This window comes from Globicephala melas, chromosome 11, assembly GCF_963455315.2.
Source record: "Globicephala melas chromosome 11, mGloMel1.2, whole genome shotgun sequence".
NCBI classification, from domain to species: Eukaryota; Metazoa; Chordata; class Mammalia; order Artiodactyla; family Delphinidae; genus Globicephala; species Globicephala melas.
Genome location: NC_083324.2, coordinates 65,177,609 through 65,193,274, shown reverse-complemented (window position 1 = coordinate 65,193,274; position 15,666 = coordinate 65,177,609). Strand labels below are relative to the sequence as shown.

Here is a 15,666-nt window from a genome sequence, read left to right as displayed (position 1 = left end):
CAGCGGAGGCACTGGGACACACCTGATTATTCCATTTTACAGACCAGGAAAACAAGGCAGATTACAGTTGGCTGCGCAGCTCTGACTCAGCACACAGGGAACCCTCAGTGCCACGCTCTTCGCCATTCCTCAGGGGCAACCGCCCGGCAAATAGAACAAAGCTGACCCTGCGAGGCTTCCGAGCTCGGTCCTCAAACACCCCTTGCGTGTATATCCTCGGCTTTATTTCCTTCACCCCTCTTCCCCCAATTCTTTACTGCCCCCCCCTTCTCGGGAACAGGTGGTAGGCTCCGCGCTCAACGCGCAGACGCGCGCCGTCGTGGGCGGGGCGGGAACTGGGGGGCGGGGTGTGCGCGGGCTTGGTTTTGGGCCGCGGCGGGAGCTGGAGTCACCGCCAGTGGAGTGCGCAAGCGCCAGGCAGTTACCGGTTTCGCCATGGAGCGGAAAGGTGAGCGGTGGAGCGGCCTCCGCCACGAGGGGCAACGGCCGCCGGGGCAAGGCCCGGGTCAACGCCAGGAGCTTAGCCTAAGCGCCGCCGTCCGGTCCCCGGGCGTGCGGCGCCCCTCCACTGAGGTGGCGCCGCCCCTCACCCCCCGCCTCTGGGCAGCCGGTCCGCGCCCCGGAGCTCCGGCGTCCTTCCGCGCCGGCAGTCATCGCCTCTCTTGCCCGGCCAGGCCGGCCCGCCCCTTGGGGCCACTCCAGGGCCCGGCCCTCGGCAGGCGAGGCCGACCCCGGCGCGCCAGCCCCCTGACCCGGCCTGAGCCCCTTCCGGCGTGCCCCGCCTGGGCGCTGCTCTGCGCTCCGTGGGCCGCCAGACCCCTGAGCGGCCGCCTGGCCGACGCCGCGGCGCTTGCCCCGGAGCCGCCCCTCAGGCAGGCCCCGCACCCGGGCCTCGCGCCCCTGCTGGGTCTCCACCCTCACCTTGGTCTCTCCCTTTCCTACCCATTCGCCCTTCATCCATCCCTCTCTCCTGCAGTGCTTGCGCTCCAGGCCCGAAAGAAAAGGACCAAGGCCAAGAAGGACAAAGCCCAGAAGAAGTGAGTCTCACCCCCCAACATCCCTTTCTTTGGATTTGCCCCCGCACCTCGTCTCTGGTTTCACGCCTTGAACGTGCACCGGGTTTGGACACCCGGCGGCCGCAGCCACATGGCCTCGGGGCGGCCAAGGAGGGTCGCGCCCCGTGAACCATGTGGGCGGGAGCTTCTGTTGCTGGAGGCCAGGTTTGCGTCTTAGCAGCCCCGCGCCTTCTGGAAAGGGCTGTTGGGAGAGGACCGTAGCCCGACCGGTACCTTACCTTCCCAACTCCAGAGAGGAGGCACAAGCTTCCCGAGTTTGAGCCTCCCCACGGAGCTGGTAGATCACTATCAGTTTGTGAACCCTGCTCTCTTTCCATACCTGCTTCCCAGCGTCTTAATTTGCCTCCTCCTTCTGCAGGGTAGGCGGCCTGGAATTCTTGAATGAATTTTCTGTATTTTGGTCTGCCAGCCACACGCTCCCTTTTATAGAGGAGGGCATGGAGCTTTCCCCTGGGTTAGGCAACTTCCTGAGCCTGCAGGCACCTGGCCTTCCTTGCAGTCTGCAGGCAGCCCTCTGGGGTATGCAGCCGGTTTCTGTTGCTGCTTCTCTTTTCGCGGAACCTCAAGTCCTCGCACTGAATGCAGATACCTTCTGGAGTGGGCATCACAGTGGTGACGGGGAAGTTCTTTAGCCAACGCTGTTGCTGCTTTTGGCTTGGTGTGTTAAGTGCCACTTGCCGGTTTTTATCAGCAGGATGCATAATCGTGGTTTAGCGCTATTGTGGGAAACACAAAAGTTGGTCAGAACGTCATAGAAACGCCCAGTAGAGGGCCTCTGCAAGTGAGGCTTAGTCTGAAGAACTTTTGTACTCACATTTAATTGCAGAGGGCCTTGGAAATTGTCTTTTAGACACTTGTACTCAGAAAAAAAATGCATTATTTTCATGACACTTCCATTTCCTTGGATCTACGTGGAGTTGTACACCATCTAAGTGTTTCTGAGTTGATAAAACTCATTTCAGAGGCTTTCCTAGGTTTTCTTTCTGAATGATGATACAAGATCCGGGCATGTGTGCATGTGTGTATGTTTGTGTATTGTTTTCGGCAGCTGCCTAATGTTTCAGGAGAGCAAATGATGACTTCTATCAATAGAGCTAAAGTGGTAGGTGACCTCACCTCTTGCTTCATTTCTATCAACTGTCCTATGAAATTTTTTATTTTCTGAAGTGCTTGGTAACCAGTGCATTTAAATGTGAGTTTATATATGTTTGTGTGTGTATTTAATTTGCCTCTTGATTATCCACGTGTGGATGATTCAAAAACCAGTTTTTACTCCCAGATTGGTTTAATGGAAACAGCCAGGAGCTAACCTGGTTCTCCCGTGCAGTGGGAATTTAAATGTTACTCTGTGTGTGTGCGTGCACGAGCGTGCATGCACAGCCTTAGTTTTGTTACTCTCTGTGGAGCTGATGTGAATGTGTTATAAAACCATATGTTTTCTGCTGATGTAAGGAGGTGGTGATTTTATTATTCACTGTATTATTTAGATTTCATCTGTCCTGGTTTCTCCACTTGGAAATTAACCTTGATATTAGCCTGAATCAGCCTATAATTTGGGAGATAAATATGTATGGGTGATCATATACTTTATTTTTAACACCAGATATTCAGTACTTTGGATTATCTATTTATTTATAATAAGTTTGTTCATTTATTTTTGGCTGCATTGGGTCTTTGTTGCTGTGCGTGGGGTTTCTCTAGTTGCAGCGCGTGGGGGCTACTCTTCGTTGTGGTGTACAGGCTTCTCATTGCGGTGGCTTCTCTTGTTGCAGCAGAGTACGGGCTCTAGGCACGTGGGCTTTAGTATTTGGCTCTCGGGCTCTAGAGCGCAGACTCAGTAGTTGTGACGCACGGGCTTAGTTGCTCCAAGGCATGTGGGATCTTCCTGGACCAGGGCTCTAACCTGTGTCCCCTGCATTGGCAGGCGGATTCTTAACCACTATGCCACAGGGAAGCCCCATGGATTATCTGTTTAGACCATATGCTTTATTTGTAAAGCTGAATATACGTACTTTGGATTATCTGTTACTCCTCCATTCACTACTGTGGGTAACCTAGAGTCACTTGCACAAAAGCAAGTGAGTAGTACAGATAATTAGTTATTTTACTGAATATTTCATCTTGTACAACTTAACTCCTTGAACCACCCCCATTTACTTATAGTTTCAGAGGTGCTTAATTTTTTATTTTGTCTTCAATTAATAGTTTTTCTTGATAATATTACTTTTTTTTTTTGGTTTCTCCAGCCGCCTTTTAAGTACTTGAAATGTCTAACTAATTAACTTGGTTAGAGTACTGTGTCAGAAGTTCAAGCCCCACTTGTCTCAGGTAACTTGACTTTATTCCTTGACTCTTGACTGCGCTTCTGACTTCTAGTCATTTTGCAAAGGCAAGCTGCTAGTTACCAGGAGATTAGTCTGGGAGAAAGTCTGAGGGAGAAGGGTGCGATAGTTTGGTCTTTGGAGTGAGTCAGATCTGGTTTGAATTCTGATTTTGCCGCGTTTTAGCAATCTGACCTTGGATTACTTAGTTAAGGAAACAGTCTTATATGTTATGACTGGTAGCTCAGTCATAATGAAAACTCATCAGGACTTGAAGTTTAAAAAAACCAAACATTTAAATGAAAAATTTTAGAAATTATGGATGTACAACAGTAAATAACATCCTAGTAATTTAGTCATGGTGTGGAACAGGTGGAAGGGATTTTCAGTCCCCTGATTTTGTAGATCTTAAAACTAGAATCTACATACTTTAAATAATATTCCCATGGAGCTGAACCAGTTTGTAGCAGTGTCAAAACTGGAATCCAGGGCTCCTGCCTTCCAGCTCAGTGCTCTTTAGGATTTGTTTCCTTTGGGTTCTTTTACTGTGCTGAAAGATCTGACTTTGGGGATTTTTAGTTGTCTTTAGTAGTTTTATTTGAAGAATTCCTTCTCCATTTCAGTTTTTCCGACACTGTACTCTTGTTTACTAACATTAACTAGTTGGTGATAATCTCTATTTTACCTTACAGATAAGGCAATTGAGATTTGCCAGATTACTCCCCTAGAAAATTTAAAGCTAGGTTTCTAACCCAGATCTGACATACCCCAAAGCCCTGGATACTAACCATTGCTGTCTCCAAGTGACAATTCCTTTTGGTGTATCTGAGGACAAATAAGAATAGAGGCTGAGTGAACAGAGGCTTGTGAATAAGGGACCTCAGGATGCATGGGTGTTCAGGTACACTTTCATGGCCCATTGGGTATGTCTCTTAAAGGGTACAACGTTATATCTCCCTTTGAGCATTCAGTTTTCAATGTGTATATCAAGAGCTGTGTGCCTTCATCTGTTTGTCATAGGTTTTTATAATTTAAGACAATTTATGTGTGCTTTTTTTTTTAAGATGATTTATTTATTTTATTTATTTTTGGCTGCATTGGGTCTTAGTTGCAGGACGTGGGATCTTCGTTGAGGTGTGCGGGCTTCTCTCTAATTGTGGCGCACAGGCTCCAAGGTGGGTGGGCTCTGTAGTCTGTGGCATGCAGGCTCTCTAGTTGAGGCACGTGAGCTCAGTAGTTGTGGCATGCGGGCTTAGTTGCCCCCTGGCATGTGGGATCTTAGTTCCCTGACTGGGGATCGAACCCACATCCCCTGCATTGTTAGGTGAATTCTCTACCACTGGACCACCAGGGAGGTCCCTATGTCTGCTTTCAAAATTGTTTCTATGGAATATAATCCCAGAATGGATTTCATATCTAATAATTTTACTGAGATAAAGGGATTGAGAAGTGGGAAATGGGGGTGCAGTTTTAAATAGGGTGATGGAGGACACATTGATAAGGTGACATTTGAAGGAGGTAAATGAAGGACTGCTCTAGCCAGAATATTAGGAGTGGGAATATTCTTCTAGCTCCTGCTTAGCCACCAGAACTGGACAGTATTACTTGAAAAAGCTTCCCAAAGACGGTAATCTATAAGGTATCTTGTTTTAATTTCTTTTATTACTAAAAGGTTGACCATTTGGAGGATATATTTATTGACCTGCTACTATCTTTTGTCCATTTTTATGTTGGATTGTTGATCATTTTCTTGATATTAAGAGCTATTTATTAAGAATATACCTTTTGGGGCTTCCCTGGTGGCGCAGTGGTTGAGAGTCCGCCTGCTGAGGCAGGGGACACGGGTTCGTGCCCTGGTCCGGGAAGATCCCACATGCTGCGGAGCGGCTGGGCCCGTGAGCCATGGCCGCTGAGCCTGCGTGTCCGGAGCCTGTGCTCCGCAACGGGAGAGGCCACAGCAGTGAGAGGCCCGCATACCGCAAAAAAAAAAAAAAAAAAAAAAAAAGAATATACCTTTTGTTATGTGACAGATTTGTGCTTCTCAGCTTGTTAGCCTTTCAAATTACATTTATAGTGTGTTTTTGACATAAATTAATTTTTTTATATGTAGCTAATCTGTTTCTTTGCTTTTTACCTTTGAAATTTTTGATGTCAACTTTCCTATCTTTAAAAAAAGTTGCATTTTTAACTTTGTGTGATTCCATTAAAGTATGTACTTTCAAAATTATGTACTGCTAGAATTGCATTTTAGAATTGCTCTTAGAAATATTTTCTTGTCTTCTTTTCTTTCTCAGTAAGTTTATGTACGTTAGTAAATTTTATTTGCATTAGTGTTTCTTCTACAGTGAGGCCCAGAGGCTTGCCAGTTTACCATGTTTCTTTAGATTACTACTTGAAACCAGCAACTTGTTGAAGTGCTAAAAGTGGTGGGTGTTTAGGAACTCCTATATTAAAAGTGAAAAGACAGTTCACAGAAGGATAGACAAGTTGAAAAGGCAGAGGGCTATGTACCAGATGAAGGAACAAGATAAAACCCCAGGAAAAACAACTAAATGAAGTGGAGATAGGCAACCTTCCAGAAAGAGAATTCAGAATAATGATAGTGAAGATGATCCAGGACCTCGGAAAAAGAACGGAGGCAAAGATCGAGAAGATGCAAGAAATGTTTAACAAAGACCTAGAAGAATTAAAGAACGAACAAACAGAGATGAACAGTACAATAACTGAAATGAAAAATACACTAGAAGGAATCAGTAGCAGAATAACTGAGGCAGAAGAACGGATAAGTGACCTGGAAGACAGAATGGTGGAATTCACTGCTGTGGAACAGAATAAAGAAAAAAGAATGAAAAGAAATGAAGATAGCCTAAGAGACCTCTGGGACAACGTTAAATGCAACAACATTCGCATTATAGAAGGAGAAGAGAGAGAGAAAGGACCCGATAAAATATTTGAAGAGATTATAGTTGAAAACTTCCCTAACATGGGAAAGGAGATAGCCACACAAGTCCAGGAAGTGCAGCAAGTCCCATACAGGATTAACCCAAGGAGAAACGTGCCGAGACACATAGTAATCAAATTGGCAAAAATTAAAGACAAAGAAAAATTATTGAAAGCAGCAAGGGAAAAATGACAAATAACATACAAGGGAACTCCCATGAGATTAACAGCTGATTTCTCAGCAGAAACTCTGCAAGCCAGAAGGGAGTGGCATGATATTCTTAAAGTGATGAAAGGGAAGAACCTACAACCAACATTACTCTACCCGGCAAGGATCTCATTCAGATTCGATGGAGAAATCAAAAGCTTTACAGAGAAGCAAAAGCTAACAGAATTCAGCACCACCAAACCAGCTCTACAACAAATGCTAAAGGAACTTCTCTAAGTGGGAAACACAAGAGAAGAAAAGGACCTACAAAAACAAACCCAAAACAATTAAGAAGATGGTCATGGGAACATACACATCAATAATTACCTTAAATGCGAATGGATTAAATGCTACAACCAAAGACATAGGCTTGCTGAATGGATACAAAAACAAGACCCATATATATGCTATCTACAAGAGACCCACTTCAGACCTAGGGACACATTCAGACTGAAAGTGAGGGGATGGAAAAAGATATTCCATGCAGATGGAAATGAAAAGAAAGCTGGAGTAGCAATACTCGTATCAGATAAAATAGACTTTCAGGTAAAGAATGTTACAAGAGACAAGGAAGGACACTACATAATGATCAAGGGATGAATCCAAGAAGAAGATACAACAATTATAAATATATATGCACCCATCACAGGAGCACCTGAATACGTAAGGCAACTGCTAACAGCTATAAAAAAGGAAATCAACAGTAACACAATAATAGTGGGGAACTTTAACACCTCACTTACCAGTGGACAGATCATCCAAACAGAAAATTAATGAGGAAGCACAAGCTTTAAATGATACAATAGACCAGATAGATTTAATTGATATTTATAGGACATTCCATCCAAAAACAGCAGATTACACTTTCTTCGCAAGTGCACATGGAACATTCTCCAGGACAGATCACATCTTGGGTCACAAATCAAGCCTCAGTAAATTTAAGAAAATTTAAATCAAGCATCTTTTCTGACCACAACGCTATGAGATTAGAAATCGATTACAGGGGAAAAAACGTAAAAAACACAAACACATGGAGGCTAAACAATACGTTACTAAATAACTAAGAGATCACTGTGAAGAAATCAAAGAGGAAATCAGAAAATACCTAGAGACAAATGACAATGAAAACACAACGATCCAAAACCTATGGGATGCAGCAAAAGCAGTTCTAAGAGGGATGTTTATAGTAATACAAGCCTACGTCAAGAAACAAGAAAAATCTCAAAGAATGTAACCTTACACCTAAAGGAACTAGGGAAAGAAGAAAAAACAAAAGCCAAAGTTAGCAGAAGGAAAGAAATCATAAAGATCAGAGTAGAAACAAAGAAAACAGTAGCAAAGATCTATAAAACTAAAAGCTGGTTCTTTGAGAAGATAAACAAAATTGATAAACCATTAGCCAGACTCATCAAGAAAAAAGAGGGAGAGGGCTCAAATCAATAAAATTAGAAATGAAAAAGGAGAAGTTACAACATACACTGCAGAAATACAAAGCATCCTGAGAGACTACTAGAAGCAACTCTGTGCCAATAAAATGGACAACATGGAAGAAATGGATAAATTCTCAGAAAGGTAAAATCTTCCAAGACTGAACCAGGAAGAAATAGAAGATATAAACATACCAATCACAAGTAACGAAATTGAAACTGTGATTAAAAATCTTCCAGCAAACAAAAGTCCAGGACCAGATGGCTTCACAGGTGAATTCTATCAAACATATAGGGAAGAGCTAACACCCATCCTTCTCAAACTCTTCCAAAAAATTGCAGAGGAAAGAACCCTACCAAACTCATTCTATGAGGCCCTGATACCAAAACCAGACAAAGATACAACAAAAAAAGAAAATTACAGACCAATATAGATGCAAAAATCCTCAACAAAATACTAGCAAACAGAATCCAACAACACGTTAAAAGGATCATACACCATGATCAAGTGGGATTTATCCCGGGGATGCAAGGATTCTTCAATATACGCAAATCAGTCAGTGTGGTACATCATATTAACAAATTGAAGAAAACCCATATGATCATCTCAATAGATGCAGAAAAAGCTTTTGACAAAATTCAACACCCATTTATGATAAAAACTCTCCAGAAAGTGGGCATAGAGGGAACCTACCTCAAGATAATAAAGGCCATATATGACAAAACCACAGCAAACATCATTCTCAATGGTGAAAAACTGAGAGCATTTCCTCTAAGATCAGGAACAAGACAAGGATGTCCACTCCTGCCACTACTATTCAACATAGTTTTGGAAGTCCTAGTCACGGCAATCAGAGAAGAAAAAGAAATAAAGGGAATCCAAATCGGAAAAGAGAAGATAAAACTGTCACTGTTGGAAGATGACATGATACTATACATAGAGAATCCTAAAGATGCCACCAGAAAACTACTAGAGCTAATCAATGAATTTGGTAAAGTTGCAGCATACAAAATTAATGCACAGAAGTCTCTTGCATTCCTGTACACTAATGATGAAAAATCTGAAAGAGAAATTAAGGAAACTCTCCCATTTACCATTGCAACAAAAAGAATAAAATGCCTAGGAATAAACCTACCTAGGGAGACAAAAGACCTGTACGCAGAAAACTATAAGACACTGATGAAAGAAATTAAGGATGATGCCAACAGGTGGAGAGATATACCATGTTCTTGGATTGGAAGAATCAATATTGTGAAAATGACTCTACTACCCAAAGCAATCTATAGATTCAATGCAATCCCTATCAAATTACCAATGGCATTTTTTATGGAACTAGAACAAAAAATCTTAAAATTCGTATGGAGACACAAAAGACCCCGAATAGCAAAAGCAATCTTGAGGGAAAAAAACGGAGCTGGATGAATCAGACTCCCTGACTTCAGACTATACTACAGAGCTACAGTAATCAAGACAATATGGTACTGGCACAAAAACAGAAATATAGATCAATGGAACAACATAGAAAGCCCAGATATAAACTGACGCACCTATGGTCAACTAATCTATGACAAAGGAGGCAAACATATACAATGGAGAAAAGACAGTGTCTTCAATAAGTGGTGCTGGAAAAACTGGACAGCTACATGTAAAAGAATGAAATTAGAACACTCCCTAACACCATACACAAAAATAAACTCAAAATGGATTCGAGACCTAAATGTAAGGCTGGACACTACAAAACTCTTAGAGGAAAACATAGGAAGAACACTCTCTGACATAAATCACAGCAAGATCTTTTTTGATCCACCTCCTAGAGTAATGAAAATAAAAACAAAAATAAACAAATGGGATCTAATGAAACTTAAAAGCTTTTGTAAAGCAAAGGAAACTACAAACGACGAAAAGACAACCCTCAGAATGGGCGAAAATATTTGCAAACAAATCAACGGACAAAGTATTAATCTCCAAAATATATAAACAGCTCGTGCAGCTCAATATTAAAAAAACAAACAACCCAATCCAAAAATGGGCAGAAGACCTAAATAGACATTTCTCCAAAGGAGACATACAGATGGCCAAGAAGCACATGAAAAGCTGCTCAACATCACTAATTATTAGAGGAATACAAATCAAAACTACAGTGAGGTATCACCTCAAAGCAGTTAGAATGGGCATCATCAAAAAATCTACAAACAACAGATGCAGGAGAGGGTGTGGAGAAAAGGGAACCCTCTTGCAGTGTTGGTAGAAATGTAAATTGATACAGTTACTATGGAGAACAGTATGGAGGTTCCTTAAAAAACTAAAAATAGAATTACCATATGACCCAGCAGTCCCACTACTGGGCATATACCCAGAGAAAACCATAATTCAGAAAGGCACATGCACCCCAATATTCATTGCAGCTAATAGGCAGGTCATTACAATAGGCAGGTCATGAAAGCAACCTCTATGCCCATTGACAGAGGAATGGATAAAGAAGATGTGGTACATATATACAATGGAATATTAGCCATAAAAAGGAATGAAATTGGGTCATGTATAGAGACGTGGATGAACCTAGAGACTGTCATACAGAGTGAAGTAAGTCAGAAAGAGAAAAAGAAATATCATATGTTAACGTATATATGTGGAACGTAGAAAAATGGTACAGATGAACTGGTTTGCAGGGCAGAAATTGAGACACAGATGCAGAGAACAAACGTATGGACACCATGGGGGGAAAGCAGCAGGGGGTGGGGGTGGGAGTGTGACGAATTGGGAGATTGGGATTGACATATAGACACTAATATGTATAAAATGGATAACTAGTAAGAACCTGCTGTATTAAAAAAAGGTTTTTTTTCTTAAAAATGAAAAGACAGGCTGGTCAACTAAAATCTATTTTTACTCAAGTTTTTAGACCTGGTAGGATAACTGCAGCAAGCTTTTTTGTTTTTTACCCACCTTAGATAGACTTTTGCCTAGTGTTCCCCAGGTCCTGTCTACCACTAATGCTGGTTTGGGGACTAAGTGCATTTTTATATTGGCTGAAGCATTTTAATGGTTCTCTCACTGTAACTGAATTAATCCCAAGCAAATAAGAAAATTCAGAAAGCTAGGAGTTTTTTTTTTTAAGTCTTCCTTTCCAGGTGCAATGCAAGTAATAATTTAGTTAAAGAGAAATAGATATCTAAATATATTTGTAATCTTACAGTTTTTTCATCGAATTTAAGATGCTGTTGGTTTTTTAATTCACCATCTCTGAATTCACCATTCAGAGATGTAAAATGGTGGGAGACATTTTCATGTTTGAGTTTGTGAAATGCAGTAATTCCAAGGTTGTGCAGAATTGACAGCATGATTGTCTTTTTTTTTTTTTTGCGGTACGGGGACCTCTCACTGTTGTGGCCTCTCCCGTTGCGGAGCACAGGCTCCGGACGTGCAGGCTTAGTGGCCATGGCTCACAGGCCCAGCTGCTCCGTGGCATGTGGGATCTTCCCGGACCAGGGCACGAACCTGTGTCCCCTGCATCAGCAGGCGGACTCTCAACCACTGCGCCACCAGGGAAGCCCGTGATTGTCTTTTTAAAAGCTTTGTTGTGGAAATTTTCAAATATGTATGAAATGAGAGAAAATGGCAAAATAAACTTGCATATATCCACCTTAACTTCCAACAGTTATCAGCTATGGCTGATGTTGTTTCATCTATTGATAACATCTTCTCCTACTCCCCTCCATCTTATTTTAAAGCAAACCCTAGACATTATCATTTTGTAAGATAGGGACTCTTAATTTTTAAAAACATAACTACAGTACTATTATGACACCTAAAATTTTTTAACACAAGTTGATATCAAATATCCAACTTTGCCATTGTTTTAAAAGTCTCTCTAGTCTTTTTATCTATAGGTTCTGCATAGTTTTTGTTCTTTCTTTGCAAACTTTTTAAAATTAATTTATTTCTTTTTGGCTGCGTTGGGTCTTCATTGCTGCGTGGGGGCTTTCTGTCGTTGCGGCGAAGGGGGGCTAATCTTCCTTGCGGTGCGCAGACTTCTCATTGCGGCGGCTTCTCTTGCTGTGGAGAACGGGCTTCAGTAGTTGTGGCACGTGGACTCAGTAGCTGTGACTCACGGGCTGTAGAGCTCAGGCTCAGAAGTTGTGGCGCATGGGCTTAGTTGCTCTGTGGCATATGGCGTCTTCCCAGACCAGGGATCAAACCCATGTCCCCTGCATTGGCAGGCGGATTCTTAACAACTGTGCCACCGGGGAAGTCCCTGCAGATTTTTTGCTAGACAGCTTCATTGGTGGTGTTGTATACTTCTATCAGATGGCACCTACTGTTTGGTTGACTCTTTATTTGTGATGTTAGTGGCCTTTGATTATTGCCTAGATCCCTGATTTGATTTGGGGTTGCAAAATGATAGTATTCTATTATTCTTTAATTTATTAATTGTAATACTTGTGTAAACAGAAACTTTATCTCTTCTGTTTGCTTATCTAGGGAGAGACTTCATGTGTATGACAGACTGGATAAATACTTTATACTTTCCAGTTTTAAAAATAATGAGCTGGGTTCCTAGCATCCTCCAAAATGACCAATAAGATTTATTTGATTATGAACACACAGATTTAAACATAATTGTGGTTCAGTCCATTGTAGTTTTGTTTTTGTTTTGTACAGCTTTATGGAGGTATAGTTTATATACCATAAAACTCACCTGTTTAAAGTGTATAATTGAGTGATTTTCAGTATGTTCACAGAGTCGTGCAACCTTCACCATGATCTAGTAGATTTGAAATATATCCATCACCTCAGCAAGAAACGCTGTACCCGTTTGCAGTCAGTCCTCATTACCCTCCATGCTACCTGACCTCCAACCATAGGCAACCACCAATCTACTTTCTGTCTCTATGGATTTGCTTAGGCTGGATATTTCATATAAATGGAATCGTACAATACGTGATCTGTTATGACTGGCTTCTTTTACTTAACATGTTTTTAATGCTCATGCATTTTGTAGCATGTATAGTTGTTATTTTTATTGATTGTCCTACGCTTGAGTCATTTGTCTCAGCCTGAGACATCTTTGATAGCTTTTTGCTATCTGGTGTGACAGTTTGTCCAGATTTGTACATTTTCTGCCCCAGTCAAAGAAATAGACCTTTCTCTAAGAAGCCTTTTAGTGGGAAATGACATTTGGAGATCACAATCTGGGCACTTAAGGTGCTTATTTCTACTGAGTTAGTCATTGTTTCTAGGCCTTTTTTGTGGTTAATTAGGAAATAAGTTGAAGTTGTGTTTTTTCTCTTTTTTTTTTTTTTTTTGCGGTACGCGGGCCTCTCACCACTGTGGCCTCTCCCGCTGCGGAGCACAGGCTCCGGACGTGCAGTCTCAGCGGCCATGGCTCACAGGCCCAGCCGCTCCACGGCACGCGGGATCTTCCCAGACCCAGGCACGAACCTGTGTCCCCTGCATCGGCAGGCGTATTCTCAACCACTGCGCCACCAGGGAAGCCCTGTTTTTTCTCTTAAAAAAAAAAAAAAATCATGAGTTCAAGTTATACTTAAAAATCAAATTAAATGACCCAGGGACTTTCCTTATCTTCTTTGATTTTACATCTCTATCTCCTTTCTCCCACGTTGAAAACCCCAGTTCTTAACAGCACCAACATGATTATTCATTTTCTTTTCCCACAGTATAAATACAGAATAGTCTGAGAATGACAATGTCAACACTACAACCAATAGTATGATTACTGAAGAAAGCTAATGATTTCTTCTTATTGTTCTTCTTAGGGCATAGTATTTCAATAGGGATGTAGAGTCAAATTACTGAATTTTAAAGTTATGTGAGCTAGTTCCTTGCTGTGTGATTATGTTACCACCTGGTACACAGATTCATTTGTTTAACTTTTGCTTTCATTTTACATCTTTGGCTTTTTTAAATCTTGTAGAATTTGGGTCATCTGTGTTCTTAGTTTAAAATGAATATTGAAAATATAGTAATTTGTGATTGTGTTGATTTATTTTTAGTATATGGCTTCTGAAGCATGCTATCAGTAAGCCAAAAGGGAATGGTGGTTATTAGAATGTATGGAGTGGGCTTTCTCATCTGTCCTGTGAGAAGATGAGTTGTGTTACCAGATCTTTCGATTTTTTGAGAGACCCTGGAAATCTTGGTTTTTATGTGCTTCTCAACAACTATTTTGATTTTTTTTTTTTTAACCATTATAAACAGAAGTTTAGGGGCAGGATTTTACAGCCTACAGTTTGTAATCTCTGCTGTAGAATCTTCAGGGTGAGAGTTAGTTACTAATTGGCCTAATTATTAGGTCTAATACTATCTCTAGCCCTTCCCCTTAAAGTTATAGTAAACACAGTTGTGGAAGAGATCTGTGGTTCTGTGTACCTCTTCCTGGAAGATTAACTTTGGGAATTTCAAAAAGATCCATGCGATTAGCTGTGAAGACCAGAGTATCTAGTTTTTCAACTACTTTAACAAGGAATGCTTTCAGAAAGTTGTCAGAAACCACAAAATAAGTTAACTATACTTTGTTCATTTTCAGAGAAGTATAGTAGCACTGGACACAAAAGTTAGTTGGCAGGAGCTAGATAAATAAAAATCATATTCATTTGTACCATGATGAAGCCTTTGGTTATATAGATGAAGGTTAAGGCCAGGTATAATTCATTGCTATTGAGTAATAAATTCCTTGGTGGCTTACATGCTTTGCATAATAGGTATTTAAAGATTGCTTATCAAAAAGTTTGAGAACATTTGATATATATTTTAGCCACTATATAAGAATTGTCACCAGTATAAGAGTTGTCATCAATGGCCTGAAGTTTGGTGTTGGTACCATGAGTCATGTTGATGACCTTTATATATTATTTAATTTACTCAAATTCTAACTTCTTTGTTCTGAGTGATTAGGCATTTTAAACAATGCTACCCATTCTTTTGGGGGTGGTCTTTGTGAACTTTTGTTTCCTGGAATACTAAGGTGGCCTTATGTTGTAATTAATATAAAGGTAATTTATGGGCAACTGTATCTTCTCATTCACTTTGTTCTTGATTGTGGTGCTGCCCTTCAGCCTGTGAAGGACCTTGAATGTCCTTTAAGCCAAGCAGTTTGACCACAGATGTCAGGTTCTGTCTATACGTGAGCTTGGTGGCAAGCTCCCTTGATACTCCTATGACTACCTATGCCTTTGAGAATAGATTTTGCAGGAATTGTATGTTGCATATTTCTTGCTAGTATTAGGACTATAAGGAGAGGGCTTCCCAGGTGGCACAGTGGTTAAGTATCCGCCTGCCAGTGCCGGGGACACGGGTTCGATCCCTGGTCTGGGAAGATCCCACATGCTGCAGAGCAGCTAAACCCATACACCACAACTACTGAGCCTGTGCTCTAGAAGCCTGCGAGCCACAACCACTGAGCCCATGTGCTACAACTACTGAAGCCCGTGTGCCTAGAGCCCATGCTCCGCAACAAGAGAAGCCACTGCAATGAGAAGCCTGCGCACCGCAACGAAGAAGAGTCCCCGCTCGCCATAACTAGAGAAAGTCCGTGCACAGAATGAAGACCCAATGCAGCCAAAAATAAATAAATAAAATAAATTAAAAAAAAATAGAATATAATGAGATAAATTAGCTAACTTAGCTCATGTTGTAGGTGGAAGGATAGAATAGGTATATGCTCAAATACTGT

At 41.5% G+C, this 15,666-nt stretch overlaps 1 protein-coding gene across 3 annotated transcripts in view; it reads left to right on the top strand.

Annotated features, from left to right (window-relative positions):
* Positions 1-336: 336 nt before the first annotated feature.
* SRPK1 (SRSF protein kinase 1) overlaps positions 337-15,666 on the top strand; it is an 81,355-nt gene continuing 66,025 nt past the window's right edge. For 2 of the 3 annotated variants that reach the window (XM_030870939.2, XM_060308534.1), the window contains exons 1-2: positions 337-448; positions 977-1,037. In XM_030870939.2, coding sequence (XP_030726799.1) covers positions 436-448; positions 977-1,037 — 74 coding nt within the window. In that variant the 5' untranslated portion in view covers positions 337-435. Of the gene's footprint in view, positions 1,038-15,666 lie in introns of all 3 variants that reach the window. The other variant, XM_030870936.1, reaches the window with a different exon arrangement.